The sequence below is a fragment of the Calidris pugnax genome, unplaced genomic scaffold (genome assembly GCF_001431845.1).
Source record: "Calidris pugnax isolate Ruff unplaced genomic scaffold, ASM143184v1 scaffold13, whole genome shotgun sequence".
In the NCBI taxonomy this organism is placed as follows: domain Eukaryota; kingdom Metazoa; phylum Chordata; class Aves; order Charadriiformes; family Scolopacidae; genus Calidris; species Calidris pugnax.
Window position 1 is genome coordinate 19,624,746 of NW_015090810.1, and position 15,698 is coordinate 19,640,443.

Consider the following 15,698-nt stretch of genomic DNA (forward strand, 5'->3'; position numbering starts at 1 on the left):
TGCAGTTTCTGTCACCTGCTTTTATCCGAAAACCACGTGTTTATATTTGAAGAGCTTTCTTTGTTGGTATTGTTTTTATTTTTGACATAGATACAATACAATGGTCACATTCTGCTGTACAAATACACTTAACGTGTGGGCTTACTTCAACAAAACACATAACATAATGAGGATTGTAAGAGAAACGTACGTACAAACATTTTGCTTTGATTAGTGGCATTGTATTATTTTCCAGAGAAGACACACATTCATGGAAAGCCATTGAAAAGTAAAAACACGGTATTTTTGTATTAGTTATCTATTAACCCCAAGATCTGGTCTCATAAGGTTCACATTACAAGCAGTAATTGAGGCAACACGGTTTGGATAAAACTGCATGCATATCCTGAAGTATGCCTTTTAATTTTTAAATTTTTTTTTGTAATTTCCAAATTAAAGGAGAAATATTTTATCAATGCAAAAGACTAGTAGAGAGGTGAAATTAATAATAGAAACTTTTGGAGTATTAACCCTCTAAGCCAAAATATTTTTCCTGGAAAATGCAGAGTGAGGTAGTTAATTTTATACATAGACACTGACACATTTGCACACACGCACACATTCTAATGGCGTTAGCTGCATAAACAGGTTAGAGCATTCCAGTCTGTTTCCAATACCTACTTCTTGCAACACTTTCTCTCTCTATGTGTTGATATGCAAAATGCTGTCTTTGTAGAACCATGGAGTACATAAATGCTTGAGGCATCTTTGGAGTTTGCTGAATAAGTTTTCCTACTTGCTACCACTTTTTTTTATGTGTAGCTTTCCGCATGTGTTCCTTTTTGTCAGGTGACAAACCTACCATAACTTGGTTTTGACTTCAGCTGCTGCTAGAAGGAGCAAAATTCCAGGTTATCTCCACCAGCAGTTTGAAATATAAGGCCTGAAGTTGAAACTTCATATTCAAAAATATCGCAGAGATTTTTCAGTTTGTCTGCTGCATATTAAATCAAGTTAGTGTACCACAACAACACAAAACAACTTAATGTGTAACAGTATTAACCACAGTACACATGGGTCATTAGGTCCATTTGTATCAAAAAAGAATTTTGCCATTCTGTTGCAGAGACAGCAGGTATTTGGCCATGCTGTAGCAGTCTGGGCACTGGGCGTAGAATCTAGTTCATCTGCTAATATGCATGTCTTGTAAAGTTATAGGCGATTTTTAGTATAAAACAGGTGTGCACAGGATGGGTTTCATTACATCGGATTTGGCTTTCCTAAGTTGCAAAGTGGTAAAAGGTGAAAGTCTTTCAAAAACACCCTTCTATCCTGAGCAGAATACAGTGAGATCCATTTCAGAAAAAAATTTGATGAAGTCCTTCCTTCAGGGTCCAGAACGTGCTGAGCAAGGTACCGTGTGAGCCCAGGGGTGCTCTGTCCTTTCCCTCGCACGGCCACTGAGAACACAGCTTGAAGTGAGTGGGCAAGATGGAGGAAGTCAATGTATTTGTCTGAAAGTACGGTAGAAAGTTATCTCATTTGCTACAACATTCCAAATTCTTTAGTTAATGTTCAGGCTTTCTGTATAGTCATCAAAGCTCTTTCGTTGGCTATAAATACAATGATGCTTAGCATTTATATGATGCTCTTCACGTTCAAAGCACTTTCTACATTAAATCCCTTTGCTGAGTTTGTCCTTCTAGATGGATGTTTATAACTCCTGTTCTGCCCAGGGGATGGTTTGGCTGCAGCTGAGAGCAGAATTTAACTCAACTAATTCCTGTGTCACGTTTATAAGGAAAATACTAGTTCTCTTTTACAGCTAAGAAAGAAGGGCAGCATCGTAGAAAGAGTGGTCCATTCCCACAGAGGGAACTAAAGGGAACTGGGAACAAAGCACCTGACAAAACGTTTATGCTTAGTTCTATGAACAAACCACAGATTTACTCTCGCTCACATACTTAAAATAAATAGTTGTCAAAATAAGCAGCGTATTTTATAATACAACTGTCCTGGTCTTTTCCTGGCTGCAACTATGCATCCGTTAGTGTTAAGGGGAGATTTAAAAAAAAAAAAAGGAAAGTAAAAAATTCCATTATTTTAAAAAAAAAGACAATGTTGCTAAATTTTATCATTTTTATCAGAAGATAAGGAAGAAAGACGGTGTCTGCCCTCTGTAGACGTTATTGTTGCTGGTAAAATTACTGATTCAATGTTGCTATCTTTCACTGAACACTAACAGTGAAAGTAACTACTGGAGAACACCATTCACTTTGGCCCAGAAGCAGGGTTCCTAGAATGTGAAAATCTCCACCGCACGACTTCAGCAGAGCATCACCAGTTACCAGCATTCCCTGCAGGACAGCGTATGAATGTTCCCCTGGAGGACTTGGTTCAGAAGGCTTCTACATTGCTGCCTGGTAAACAGAGCACCAGCTTCTACCTCCTCTGTGCATCCAGATCGGGAGCAAACCCCACTGCTCAGGTGAATTCCTTGTGCAATGTCATCCTCCCGTAGCGGAGACACTGCAGTGCAGTTGAAGGCTTTGGTTCCCATTTTTTGCATAAGACAAAGATGAAAAAAATATTTGCTGTTTTTTAGGGACTTGTCATTTCCCTATTCAACAAACGGGCTCTAGTTCTATCAAGAATAGCCCAAACTGAGGGGATTAGGTGAAGAATGGTGCTCACCCTTGTGACTGGTTACTAATGGGACATACTGTCCTACGTTTGCTGCACTGGATTCCCAATGCAGTTGCAGCCCCCTGTGCTCTTGACACCCTGTGTGTTTTCACAGACCGCCTGCCCTCTGTAAAAGGAGCTGCAATTTGCTGTGTGTTTGTAAAACCCCCAGCACAACTGGGCCTAGTTTGGCTGCAGTTTGAACGCCCTCATGTTTAAATGTTAAATAAGAGGATTAAATCCCTCTGCTCATTGGAAGCTGCTTTTCCTCTCCATGCTGTATTATACAAGATCCAGATAAAGATCTCTCTTCTCAATGCAGCTGAATAGTATAAAAATTGCTTACATATTAAAGCTAAAATAAACAAAAGAAAATAATAATTAGGTTACAAATTAAGAAACTATAATGTTTAACAAAAAGGTTGATGGCACCATTAAAACATATATCATGGCATTACACAGACTTAAATTTGAGAGTATGAAATAAAAGGCAGATTTAGGGGAACAGGCCCCTCCTCACCTAGCGTTTGTCTCCCGAAGCTCGTGTGCATGACAGGGGAAGGAAGGAGAAACCGGTTTGTGGCGCTACAATTGCACGCAGTAATGTAATCCAGACGGATGATTTTGGAAGACAGGAATAATATATACAGTGGCACATATATAAAGCAGTATAGCTGTCTATACAGTAGTTCTTCCTCCCTCCTCCCTTCCCTCCCCCAGCATCAGGTACTCATGGGGAGTGACCGAGAGACATAAATATTGCCATAACGCACACTGTACAGCTTTACTTTCAGCAGAAAGGTTTGATTTTTGTCACACAGCTACGTCTTGGCACCGCTGCAGGTTGAGCTCCTCTCCCAGGCTTGATAGACACCTTCTCTTCATGAATGTCTGTGTCACGCTGTGGTGGGTAGTGTTTCAGGCATCCACGGATGCCACTGGATTCTTTCCAAAAGCTCATGGTCTAACACCAGGTCAGGAAACGAGCAACTCTGTATGCCACAGGTTGTCTTCTGCACACCGTACCTTGGGCCACCCTCCTGGGGCAACTGCCACAAGTGTAACCCCTACGAAAGCATAACCGATGTGGTATTTTCAGGTGGATTAGAAGCTGGAGTGATGATGCTTTTGGTATACCAAAAGTAGTACACGGCGAACGTCAGTTGGACAGTACAGTAGGAAGGAATGTTATCCTGTAGCTACCATTATGTTTCGTTTCTGCCAAGAGCTTCTTAAAATGACAGGCACCACTCTTGTCCATTTGGCTTTTGTCCAGTACGCCACAGCCTCCTGCTTCAGCTCGCTTTTGGCTTTATCACCCATTCTGCCTGAGGATTTGCACGGTAGACATCTAACATGTAGGCGTCCGGATCCAAACAGTGCTGACCTGAAAGGGAAATCGACAGCCATGAATCACAGGATGTTTTGAGCACGTTAGTAAATGGGACAGAGCCAGGTTAAAATGTCCTTGATTATATCCCCAACCTGTGTGTAGTGAATGAGCCTACTTTGGGGTGTCCAGCTGACACCCTGCCTGGGTACAGACAGGGGCTTATATCAATTTATCCCTGCTTTTACCCAGTGAGAGCCATGAATTCACTTTAACTTCCAGGCAGGATGCCCTGCATTACACTGAGCTATGGACAAGGCATTTAGTCAAATGGTGAACAAATATTATGGTTTCTTTAAAAGCATTAACAACACTATTACTCTAAGTGCCACAGTATGGGTTTTTTCCTTTTATTTCTTTGGATTTACTGGGCTGGAATTGAAACTCTGTGAACACATTTCTGCACTATTTTTAAATGCTGAAAAAGTAGCTCTGTAAACCATGTGTTCCCATCCAGCTAGGATCTTGCAAAGAAATGCAGAGGTATTTGGCAATTGCTGTTTTGCTGGTTAACAGAAAAAAGTCTGGCAGTTTGCGCATTTCGTTAGGTGGTGACTGGGAATAGGAGTTGCTTGGGGAGTCCCTGCTGCCTTTGCCACAGAAAGAGGCATTTAGCACCTCTTAATTGAGTAATAAGGCAATAAATTCTTGAGTTAACTTGATTTGTTGGACTATATTGCATTTACACTGAGTGATGAAGCCATTTAACTGGGGAGGTTACATTGCCGTGACACCAAGGATTATGGCAAAATTTTTGTACAGTTACTTATAAGGTCACTGGGGTCCTAATGATTTTATTAAAGTGAAAGCAATATAAGTGAATTAATGCATAATCAATGGAATAAGGTACCCTCGAAGATCTAGGACTCTAAAAATAATTTTAAATGAAGAGAAAAATTAAGCGTCCAGATTTTTGAGAGTGTGGTGGGAATACTTGGGATTCTTTCACAAAGCCTTTAGGATCTTGTGTTTTAGGACTGGTTGGTCATTCTGTTTGGCCAGGCAGAACAAATCGCTAATCAAAAATGTAGCTTTGTGTGAGAGTATCTTCAGTAATAAAGACTTTGCTTCCTGACTGAGGCTGAATCAATTCTGTGATGTTTTGTAATAACGTTATAGAAACTGTTAAAGCTGAATCTAGAAGAATTAAGGAATAATCTAATCAGACAGTTGACAAAAGACTCCAACAGAGCATACAGAATTTTAGTATGAATAGAGAAAGGAGAGGCAGGACTGTGCCATATCAAATTAAAATCTGGTTTTTGACCTTTAGGCCAGGAACTTGTGTGGCAAGCCACTGTTGTTGTTATTACAAAAACGTCACTGCATGAAACACAGAAGAGGACAAAATCCTACTGCAAGGAATTTACAATCTAAACAAAGCGCATGGATTAGTATGTGAGTGTAGTACCCTCTTACATGCAGGGGCTGAATTCTCAATTCTGTGCTTTTTATTTGGAGGAGGTTAACAATTAAATACAGTGAGGAAGAAATAGGTCTTGGGAAAAAGGCTCGACAATGAGGTGGGATGTGCTGGGAAGAGGAAGACGAAGGGTCTCTTAGCCATGGAAAAATGCTCAATTATGAGAGTGAGAGAGGTAAGTGAAAGGTCAGATGAATTTGGCAAGACCGTCAGGAGTCCTGCTGAGATCCAGCCATCAGGTCACTCTCTCCTGCTGGGTGCCCTTCCAGGCCTGCTGCCATTGGAAGGAAGCGTTACATTGATTTTAACAGCTTTTGGGTCAGACTCCCTTCCTGCAGATGGGCTGGAAGGCAGGAGGGACCCTACTGTGTGAAAGCAGCGCTGTCCTGAGGTGTGTCAGGAGGGTAAGGACTTTCAGAAATGAAGTTTCAAAAATGAGACCTACCTATATTTCCTCCGATTTCATGTAAACTTTGGACCTGGCCTCTCATGTTCTGTGATGAACCGCGGCTAGGATAGAAAAAAACCTTCAGTTTGTCTTTCTGTTATAACCTTATCAACCACTACCTATATTAAGCTAAAAATTGATATTTTTGCCCCTGTGAACTTACTTATCAAAAGCAAGGACTTCCACCAAATGTAGCAATGCAGAACACTGAATCTGCTACAGAGGTAGATTGCTGCCTCACAGTTAACTAAGCCTTCTATTATTTATTTTTTATTCTTTATTTAAAGAACAGAATTATAGAGTAATATGGGAAGACTTTGCAGAAAAGACTTTCACGTACAATTTGCCATTTCCCATAACTGTTAATAATTATTACCTTACAGAAATAAAAACATTAACATTTTATAGGCAGATGTAAGACAATCCCTCTGGCTCCTCTGTGCAGCAAGTCTATAATATAAACGTGTGTTTTCAGTAGTGACATAACAGAGGGCAGACTGATTCTGTATAGAAGCTGATTATTAAGTAAAATATAAAGCATAAAATCAGCGGTTAAAATGTCTTTTACCAGCGTAACCATAAATTAGCAATTTTAGAATAGAAAAAGAGTTCTTGTAACACAATGAGTCTTTGAAAAAGGGTCAATCTATTCATTAATGGTTCTGACATTATTGTTCAGGGAAAACAAAATGTTCTGGTATACCCACCTGTTTTCACAGTGGAATCGAGCCAGGATGTCTTTGGCTTTTGTTTGGCTGTTCAGTTGAATTGCCATAGAGACTTTTGAATGTAGTGGAGCATAAACTCTTATCACCCCCTCGGGTATGTCAGACTGCAGGTATGGGGGAAAAGTGACAGCTCCCTGAAATCAATATTCAGTAGAGTAAGTCTAAGGCAAATATTGCTGTAGCTCCATTCAGAAGCAGTTCTGCTACTCTTTTGAGGTTGCTTGCAAAAATTACTGTCCTGGATTCACTTAACTATTCAAAAAACATATTTACAGTCATACAAACACAAATTTATAGATACAGTGTAAGAAGATACGACACAAAGACACTAACTCCTTGGTAAGCATCACATAAATGCATGCAGAGTAAAGCACAGCGCTGGAATTTTAACTGCTTGCAGCAATATCGAAACAAGTTTTTATCTGAGATTTTTAAAGTTATTTCTGTTAACAGTGGTCAGCGAACCAACTGCTTATTTCAAAATGCATAAAAATGACTAGGAATATCTGGTCTTGTCTTCCTTTTAAAGACTAAATTCTCCTGATGCAGGAGGATCCAGTTCCCCATTTCCACTTCTATAGCTTCAACAAGATCGAAGCTTATGAACAGTATCAAAGTACCATATGTTTTCTGTTAATTTGAAATTTGACCTTGTGTAGGGTTCAAACGATCATCTATGAAGTTTATGCACTTTTCCATGATTAATGGCGGATAAATCAATTAGCAAGGTTTGCATTCCAGTTCTAATCTAGTTAATACCATGCTGAGCAGAGTACAATTGTCTCTCCAGTCTCTGTCCCTGGGTAATTTAGAACATCTGAGACTCAGGGTTTGTGTTAAGTGCTCTCAAAATTCAACTCAGTTATCCAAACAGAGGTTGCCTTCAATTTACCCTTCATATTTCAGCTACCTGCCATGGCTAGTCTGGTTTTTATAAGATGCAAAGCCAATTACTGCGATCAATGAACTTGCCTTCCTGAAGGTGCAATGACTGCAGTAATTGACTCTCCCCAGAAGCTCTCACTGTATTTGTTCCAGGGTGAATACAGTTTTGCAACACAAAAGTCTATGCTGCCATTTTGAACAAACATCTCTGTCTCCATCTGCAGCACAAATGTCTGTCCTATCCACAATATGTCTCAGTCAATGCTGGCAAATGAATTTTCCAAAAAGCTGAATAAGCATGATTTCACAATTCATACATATAATTTATCTTTCTGGTTTTTTTGTTTGGTTTCCACCCGCCAGATGTTCTCTTCTGCATTTCCTCTGTTATCTGTATTAGGTGGCTTATTCTCTATTTCTTATAATCTCCTAATATCACTTCTTCCTAATTTGTCTTTTCTTTTGTTCTTCAAGACTATTTTTCAGTAACTATAGAGTCCTTGAGTGGTTCCTTGATTAATCCTCTTACAATTCACCAGTCTCCATTCTTTAAAACCTCCATGGAAGACACTTGAGACTTTCTCTCCAGGTTATTAAAGGTAGTTACTGCAAGGAAATACTACATATAAGCTGCTATACGGACTGTATATGTTGTGCATGTGTGCAAAACATGCTTTTTTGCCCAACTTATATGTTCCACCTAATACTCAGTTAATTCTGGGTGTCTATTGAAGTAGCATACTTCAAGTAAGTTCCTAAACTCCATATCCAGGCAGTGGAGAAAAGTTGGTGGCTTTAAGAACTCCAAAGGAAGATTTTTGTATCAGACTTTCCTAAGTCTGAACTGCACCTGGAGCTCTGGAAATCCTCAAAATTATCAACTGCTCTCCTCTGACTATATGGGGAAAACCAACACAAACTACTTTATTAGGCACTTAAAATTTAAAACCATTTTTGATGTCTATGTTAGGCAAACTGGATTCTCTCTCTGCTTAGGATGCTCGTACAAAGGTATAAAACTACAGTTTGCAAGAAGAAAATCAAGTGGCCTGGACCAAGGCATGGGTAAATGCAATTAGTCCTAATATGGACCATCCTGCTACTCATCTACAGATCCATGCATTTGTTGAATATCTACAGATCATTGCTGTCAAGGATAATTCACCTACCTCTTATAGAAGTGGTACAAAACCAGCATGTGTTTGTAACAGCTTATAGCTTGGGCTGCTGGAAATCATGCTGCCTTCCTCACCTTTTCTCAGTCAATCCCCAAAGCTTTGTCTTATCAGGAAGTTGGACTGGGAAGCACATCTTTCAAGATAGCTCCCAAATCAGCTTATTTTATATGGCAAAATTTCCTCCCCACCCCCAGAAGCTTTTAAGAGATAAGAAAGGAGGGAGCCTGGTTAAAGCTGCCCTTGAAAATGATATATTTTTATCATACCTCTGGTCTTTCGGGTCTCTCCCGTTCCATGGTCTTTCTCCTCAGAAGTTTTCTCACTCCTTTGTCAAACATCAGCTGCCTCTTACTGTTATTCATTGCTGCCTCATTCATTTTTCTCACTTGGGAAATCAGGAAGGATGGGACCTAAAGGAAGGAAACCAGAGCTGAGATTATACAGTAATTTTTTCTCCCATAAAATTGGTGTTGGGGCTTTAGAAAGGCATGAAATTTTAGGCCGCAGAAGCTCTAGTTATTCCCAGAAGATAAATGCAATTAGTAGCTCCCTCTAACGACTCACAGTTACTCCTTTGGTGAAACTGTAGATCATCTTTCATACCATATGAAACGTTTTAGTGATGTTTGCAGTTGTAGGAACTTTATTAGGAGGTAGTCTTTGCAATCCCCATCATATACTCTCTCTGTTATAAGGAATCAAGCTGAGACTGTCATCCTCTTCACACCAACCTTTGGAAGTCCAGAAAGGACTTTAAACAGTCATTTAATCTCATTCAGGTCTAGGCCTAGAGTTGTTATCTCTCCTAGGCATCGAGATTAAATCATTCTCCTATGCGTCCTCCTGTATAATCAATGCTGTGGGATAGCTACCTCCAGAGGGAAATTTGTGCTAAAATGGGTGTCTTAGATAGAGGAGGTAAATCTCCATCCAGGGGTATCTGTCACCCTATCTCATTCTAGATACGGAAGCCTCCAGCCAGTTTCCAAAGAATAGCTAACTGTTTCTTCTAGGAAAACCAGTTTACTCTGATTTCCGCAGAGCTGCTGCATATAGCAAAATACTTCTCTATATCCGAGCCATAAAGAGGGAACCAGCATTACTCACTGTCCACAGGATGTCCTGGTACCGAATTAAAAGCCGCACGATGTGCGCTGTGGTGGCGGCTGCTTGCATTTCTTGTTGGTTTGCACGTTTCCCTTTGTAGATGAAGAGGTTTGGTGCAACAATCATAGAAACATTCCACAAATTCATTTTATTTTTCCCTTCATTAGCAACCACCTTCTTCAGGAATTGAAGAAAGGCCTGGAAAAACAACACTTGTTATGCTGAGTCTCACAAAATAGTTTACTTCTTAAATGCAGCATTTTCAAATGTGCAATGTGTTTGGCTCAAAAGCTGCTACATTTGCACTTGGAGATGAAATTCAGGGTGTTTTCTAATTTGGATTACTCTGATATTTGTTGACACAACCACCCATGTCAGTCACAGAGGAATAGTTAATGTTACCAAAATATACATTAATAAATTATCTATCGCTTAAAGCATCATCCCAAATCCCTAAGTCAACTACAATGTTTGCCCAAAGGCTTTGAATCCTGTAGTAGGAGAAAGATATAAAGATTTTGCAATGGAATAGTTAATTTCTTCATAGATTTCAAGGTGTCCATTTTGACCAAGGCTTTTAATATTGTAATCACCAGGGTGATCAGCCTGTGCACCAGTCCCATACGTGATACAACCTGAAGAATTTCTGCCAGCAACCCCCAAAATTTCAATCTGGGATAATGAAAGCAAGAAGTGCTCAGTGGTTGTTCGTTGACGTCACTTCTGCACATGCATGGCAGAATCAAAGGAAACTCGTTTCCCTTTTGGGCAGTTTATTCAGAATTTCGCTTGAGTGACTGAATAGGATGGATTGCAGCTGTGGTTGGAGTTGGGGTCTGCCAATGAGTCCTTTTGCAATACCATACCATCAAAACCACTGTCTTTGTACCCTGACATTGCAATTAAAACATTTCTACAAAACCACGAATTACAAAACAGAAACTGTGTTGGAGAAATTTCTGAAATCTTGTTACAGATAGCAAGTAGAGATGCATTCAGTTTTGTCTTCACTTCTAGTTTTGAATAAAAGCCTAGTAGTAATTAAGACTACTCATCTGGTGTAGACTAGAATAGAAGAAGAAATAACTGCCATTCTTCACAGAGCACAAGTAGACCTCCAAATAAGAGGATTGTTGTTATTGTCCCTTGTTATTGTATAAATAAACACAGGTGAAGAAGGCACCTGGACTCATAAAACTGTATTTAAACTGACCAGTGGGAAACTTTCAGAGATGGGGGACTTGCAGGGTCCTGATGAGCAGGGGACCTAATGAAATGCCTGGAGGCTCCCAGGCAGCTTGTTCACCCAAGTTTCCTTTATGTGGAAACAAGTCCAAAGACACAACCAGTGTGTCTTAGGGTCAGGACATAGCTACAGCTAGATCTGGGAGCTCTCAAGCACCCAAAATGTTTGTAGCTACCGTGACTGTATCAGGAAGTAGTACATGGGTGTGGGCATGGGTTTGTAAGGCAAACCAGCTGAGGCTGAGGCCCTGACATGCGTGCTATGCATGTATGTTTCAGGGTTTTTTTACTTCACACTACCTCCTCCAGTCTGGTACAGTGCCCTGGGAACCCTTCAACACTAGTAATGCACTAGGCGAGCTCCTGGGAGGCAGCTTCTCATCCCAGAGAATTCCAGTCATGCAGAAACTCAGAAAATGAACCTTGTTTTTCCAAACTGTGTGATGAACATGCCTCTCTGAAATGGATGCTCCAGAATAAATGATGCCTGGGAGCTATTTACTGACACCAGCAACTATTTCTTAATTGCTTGTAAGAGAAATGACAGCCAGGGGAGTGGAACATCTTTTCAAGGAAATGATAAAAAACACAGATGAATACTTTTCATGGTGCAGCACCTGATTAATGGCTGTTAGAAAAAAAAAAGTGTCTCTCATTTAAAAGTCAAAAGCACCACAGATGGCAGGTGATAGCAAAGGAAGAACTTACCTTGGCTGTGTCTCTGTTGGCTTCAGGCAACAGCATGATCAACAGATGCAAAGCTTGTAGCTGTAACTTGATCTTGGAGATTTCTAAGAATATGAATAATTAATATTTTTTAAATCCCAGTTACAATGGGTTTGTTCTAAACCCTTGTTGGTCAGCAGTTCTAGAAACACAGCAACCACTGGCCACTTGGGACTAGCATGTTTAGATATATATTAACCATAATCTTTTCCCCAAGTATAAAAACAATTGTAATGAGTAGATTTTTCCTAATCATCTTGGGTCTTTGTCACAGGGGGAGACAAAGCTCTAAAAAATTCTGTTGAAATAGCAAAGAGCCAATATTTTTCAGTACTAGCCAGTTTCTCTTTGATATTGTGGACAGAATGTGTTGTATATGGATCAAGCATTTTCCCCCTTTCAAACTGAAATGGATATTTGTTTTCAGAAAATTTTCAGACTGTTGTTATTGAGTAATTTGCTGAACACTTCTGCCATTGGAGTGGAGACCGATTGCTTATAACTGAAAAAGTATTTTTCCCAAGTCTAGCGCTCTAGATAAATGCAGACCCCCCTGTTTGTTACAAAATACCATCATGTTTTTCAGCAATTGGTGTATATTGATAGTGTGCAATGCTTAGAAGAGCTGGGGTGGAGAAGATTGGAGACACACACTAGGAGATCGGAGAAGATCTGTCATTTGTTTCCATTCAGGGTGGATGAGAGAGGTTTGGAGAAAAAAAGAGTGTGTTGTGGATAGTGTATCTGTTGGAGGGAATTAAGTCACTTTATTCTGCACAGACATCTGATGTTCAGTCTTCTCCTCCAAACTGCTAAGCCATCATAACTGCATGCAGTCTGGGACTCATAAGGAGCACACTCAAGTACGTGAAGGTTGCAGGAAGGAGTCACCTCCTTGTGCCCTTTACCTCATGGAGACACTAAAGACTTGGCTGCAACCTTATATAAAGGTTCTAAGTTTTCTGTACCAATTTGCTTAATAAATTCACCATCCTAAGTTTCACTCTGTCCTTGCTTAAGTGAATTTATAATTAAGCCAATAGGTATTGGAAGGTATTACTGTGTTCTGCCTGGAAGAGGAATGAACAAAATGTACTGAGAAGGAGAGGGTGTATGTACACTGAAAACAAAGCCTGACTGCCTGAAGCTTTCTGTGACCACATATATCTTTGTACGAATATCCTGACCTCAACATAAACCTGGAGAGAAATAAGGTAGATCCAGTAGACTATCAGCTAAAGGGCAGTGACCTGAATTTACCTTGCAGAATCTTTCATTTGTGAAATCTATAATTTGTGTGAATCAGAGTCTATATATGAAAGTCATTGCTCAGCTAGCATTTGCTCAGATTTCAAATCTCACATTAAACAGTTGTGTCACTCACAAAAAGAGTCTATGCTATTAGCAAAATGCAGAGACTTCTTTCCATTTGAAAAGGAAAGCTTGCAGAAAATTTAAATGTTTATGCAGTGCACTGGGCCTTTTTTCCCTCTACTTCAGAGAGAGAAAAAGATGACATGTTTTTTTCTCTCTAGTTCAGAGAGGGAAAAAAATGTAATGTCTATGATTACATTTTATCTAGATCAGTTCATACTAACTCCTTTTCCACCTACTTTCCACTAGTGTGATGAAAGCAGGCAGATATTCTACTGTGAAGAGAGGGCTTGGGAGTTCTCTTATAAACATTTTCAGCAGTCCGGCTGCATCATTATTTCGTACTTGGTCCCAGTCAAAAGTGTCTTCATAAAATTTTGCCTCAAGTTCTTGATGGAGATTCTGAAAGATAAAAGGAACATCTGACCTTTAATCATTGCTTCTGACACAGCAGTTTGAGATCACTTCAGAAATCCCATTATAAACAACAGGCAGGTTTAGAGCATAGTTAAATTAAAGTAGCCCTAGACCAGTAGCAGTGTAGGTACAGCTGTGTGGAGTTCACAGCAGGTTAACAGATCAGGTTCCTGGAGATATTTTGCAACCCAGACTAAATTTGGATTGCATTAGCTAGATTTCTGCCAGTTACCTATTTGAACCATTTTAAAGCAAGACAATTTTGTGCAATGTCTTATAACTAGAAAGAGAATATTCAGTTATACACAATTTTTAGCGCCGCTGATCTTTTTGTTTAAAACACTCTCCAGAGGTTTTGATTGTTAAATCACAAAGGAGTGGCATATCTTCCTCACTGCTGTGAACTTGGTAGACAATCTGGTGGCATCCAAATCCATGGTCCATGAGCCAATGGCTTTAAGTTCAAATCTTCCTGTCTTTAGAAAGATGTTTTCTTTTAGAACGGCTATAATTAGATTTGATGACTTCATACTAAAATAAAGGGATCAAACCATTGCTATCAGCAAATCTCCACATAATACATGCTAAACCCCTCCTCAGAAAACACAAGATATCCAAGACAGAATTGTCTCTACTATTTTGGGTGCCCATTTAATCCTCTTGTTCTCCGTGTCAGCGTCTTGCTCTATAACAGAGGTCTGTTTCGTTCTGGAGGGTAACTAATCAATGTCTCACACGTGTGTGTGAATGGGAAATACTCAGTAAGGTTCCTCGTAGGAACAGAATTTGGCTTCAGACCCAGGTCACTGTTTGGCAAATGCAAGCTCCTCAAAAAGTGGTTGGGTTAATAAGATTGAAGGAGGCTATTGTAACAGAAGGATAGCCATAAATAATGCATCTTTCACAATTATTACTGGCCAAACACTGCCTTCTCTATAGGATGTTTGTTGCTGCTCTCTGTGAGGCCAATTATAACAAATGGCAACTGTAACTAAGATTCAGTTTTCAGAACATGTTTTACCAAATGTGCTTTAATACCACGCAAAAAAGTTTAGTCCATTCAGACAGAAAACTTTCAATAATGGATTCTGTTTACTGTGCCTCACATGAATGGAAGGAAATTACATATCAAATATGGTCACACATAATGAAGTGAAATGGCTGGCACAAAAGGAAATAGAAAGTCACTCAGGATTTGGTATATAATGTTACAATCTCATTTTTACTAGCACATTTTACTAGTTGTAATCTGGGCTACCTCAACTTCCTCTATATTCACATCCTTTGCACATAATCCATACAGGCACCTGGATTAAATTTTCTCCTTGTAAGTGACTGGGAAATGTGGAACAGAAATCCTCACCTCATCAAAATCACAAGTGGAGAGAAAAACTACTCCACGTTTTTTGCTCAGAATTGGGAAAAAAACCATAGAAATAGAAAGCAAGATTTTTGAAACATAAATGTTTAATATATATATATCCACACAAACATGTGTGTATATTTTATACATTCCCCCCACCATATACACATGTATATGCTCTAAAGTACTTTTAAAAAACATTTTTGCAATTTTTTTTTTTAAATGTGGCTGTTCCTACAGTAGACTATCATGCATTTTTTGTTCACTGGAGCTTTTGTTACAAACCAGATTACAGAGAGAAACTTGTTATTTCTTCTATTCTTTGTTTTATAGAAGAGTAACCTTTAATCACTTCCATATGCCTTCTCTTTCTCCAAACAAGACGGAAATAAAACTGGAATGCCCTCAAATCCTAATGTCATAATAATGTATGAAGGCTTTGAAGGATGAAATCTGGATCTGCTTTGAAAACATCTCTCTCTTGCTGGTTGGCTTGTTGGACAGACTTAAATGAAACCAAAACTCAAGTAATTTAAAACTTTCATATGGGCAGTCTAATTTGCCACCCAGTCTAGGAGAGTTACGTATACAGTCATATCTCATAGCAGCTGTCTGGATATAGGTTGTGGATAAGAAGTGAACAAGACCCAGTACAGAATATGCAAAGAATACCAAAGCAATTTAATTAGGTAGAGCACAGCCCTGCTGTGTAATCTCCCCGGAGAAGTTGGAAAAAATTGAGATTGTGCG

At 39.4% G+C, this 15,698-nt stretch overlaps 1 protein-coding gene across 2 annotated transcripts in view; it reads right to left on the bottom strand.

Moving 5' to 3' along the window:
* Positions 1-55: 55 nt before the first annotated feature.
* ARHGAP28 (Rho GTPase activating protein 28) overlaps positions 56-15,698 on the bottom strand; it is a 76,344-nt gene continuing 60,701 nt past the window's right edge. For both annotated transcript variants that reach the window (XM_014938670.1, XM_014938671.1), the window contains exons 9-15: positions 13,408-13,570; positions 11,777-11,859; positions 9,824-10,021; positions 8,983-9,126; positions 6,633-6,787; positions 5,923-5,987; positions 56-4,051 (exon numbers count right to left, since the gene is read on the bottom strand). In XM_014938670.1, the coding sequence (XP_014794156.1) occupies positions 3,960-4,051; positions 5,923-5,987; positions 6,633-6,787; positions 8,983-9,126; positions 9,824-10,021; positions 11,777-11,859; positions 13,408-13,570 (900 nt within the window). In that variant the 3' untranslated portion in view covers positions 56-3,959. The remainder of the gene's footprint in view (positions 4,052-5,922; positions 5,988-6,632; positions 6,788-8,982; positions 9,127-9,823; positions 10,022-11,776; positions 11,860-13,407; positions 13,571-15,698) is intronic.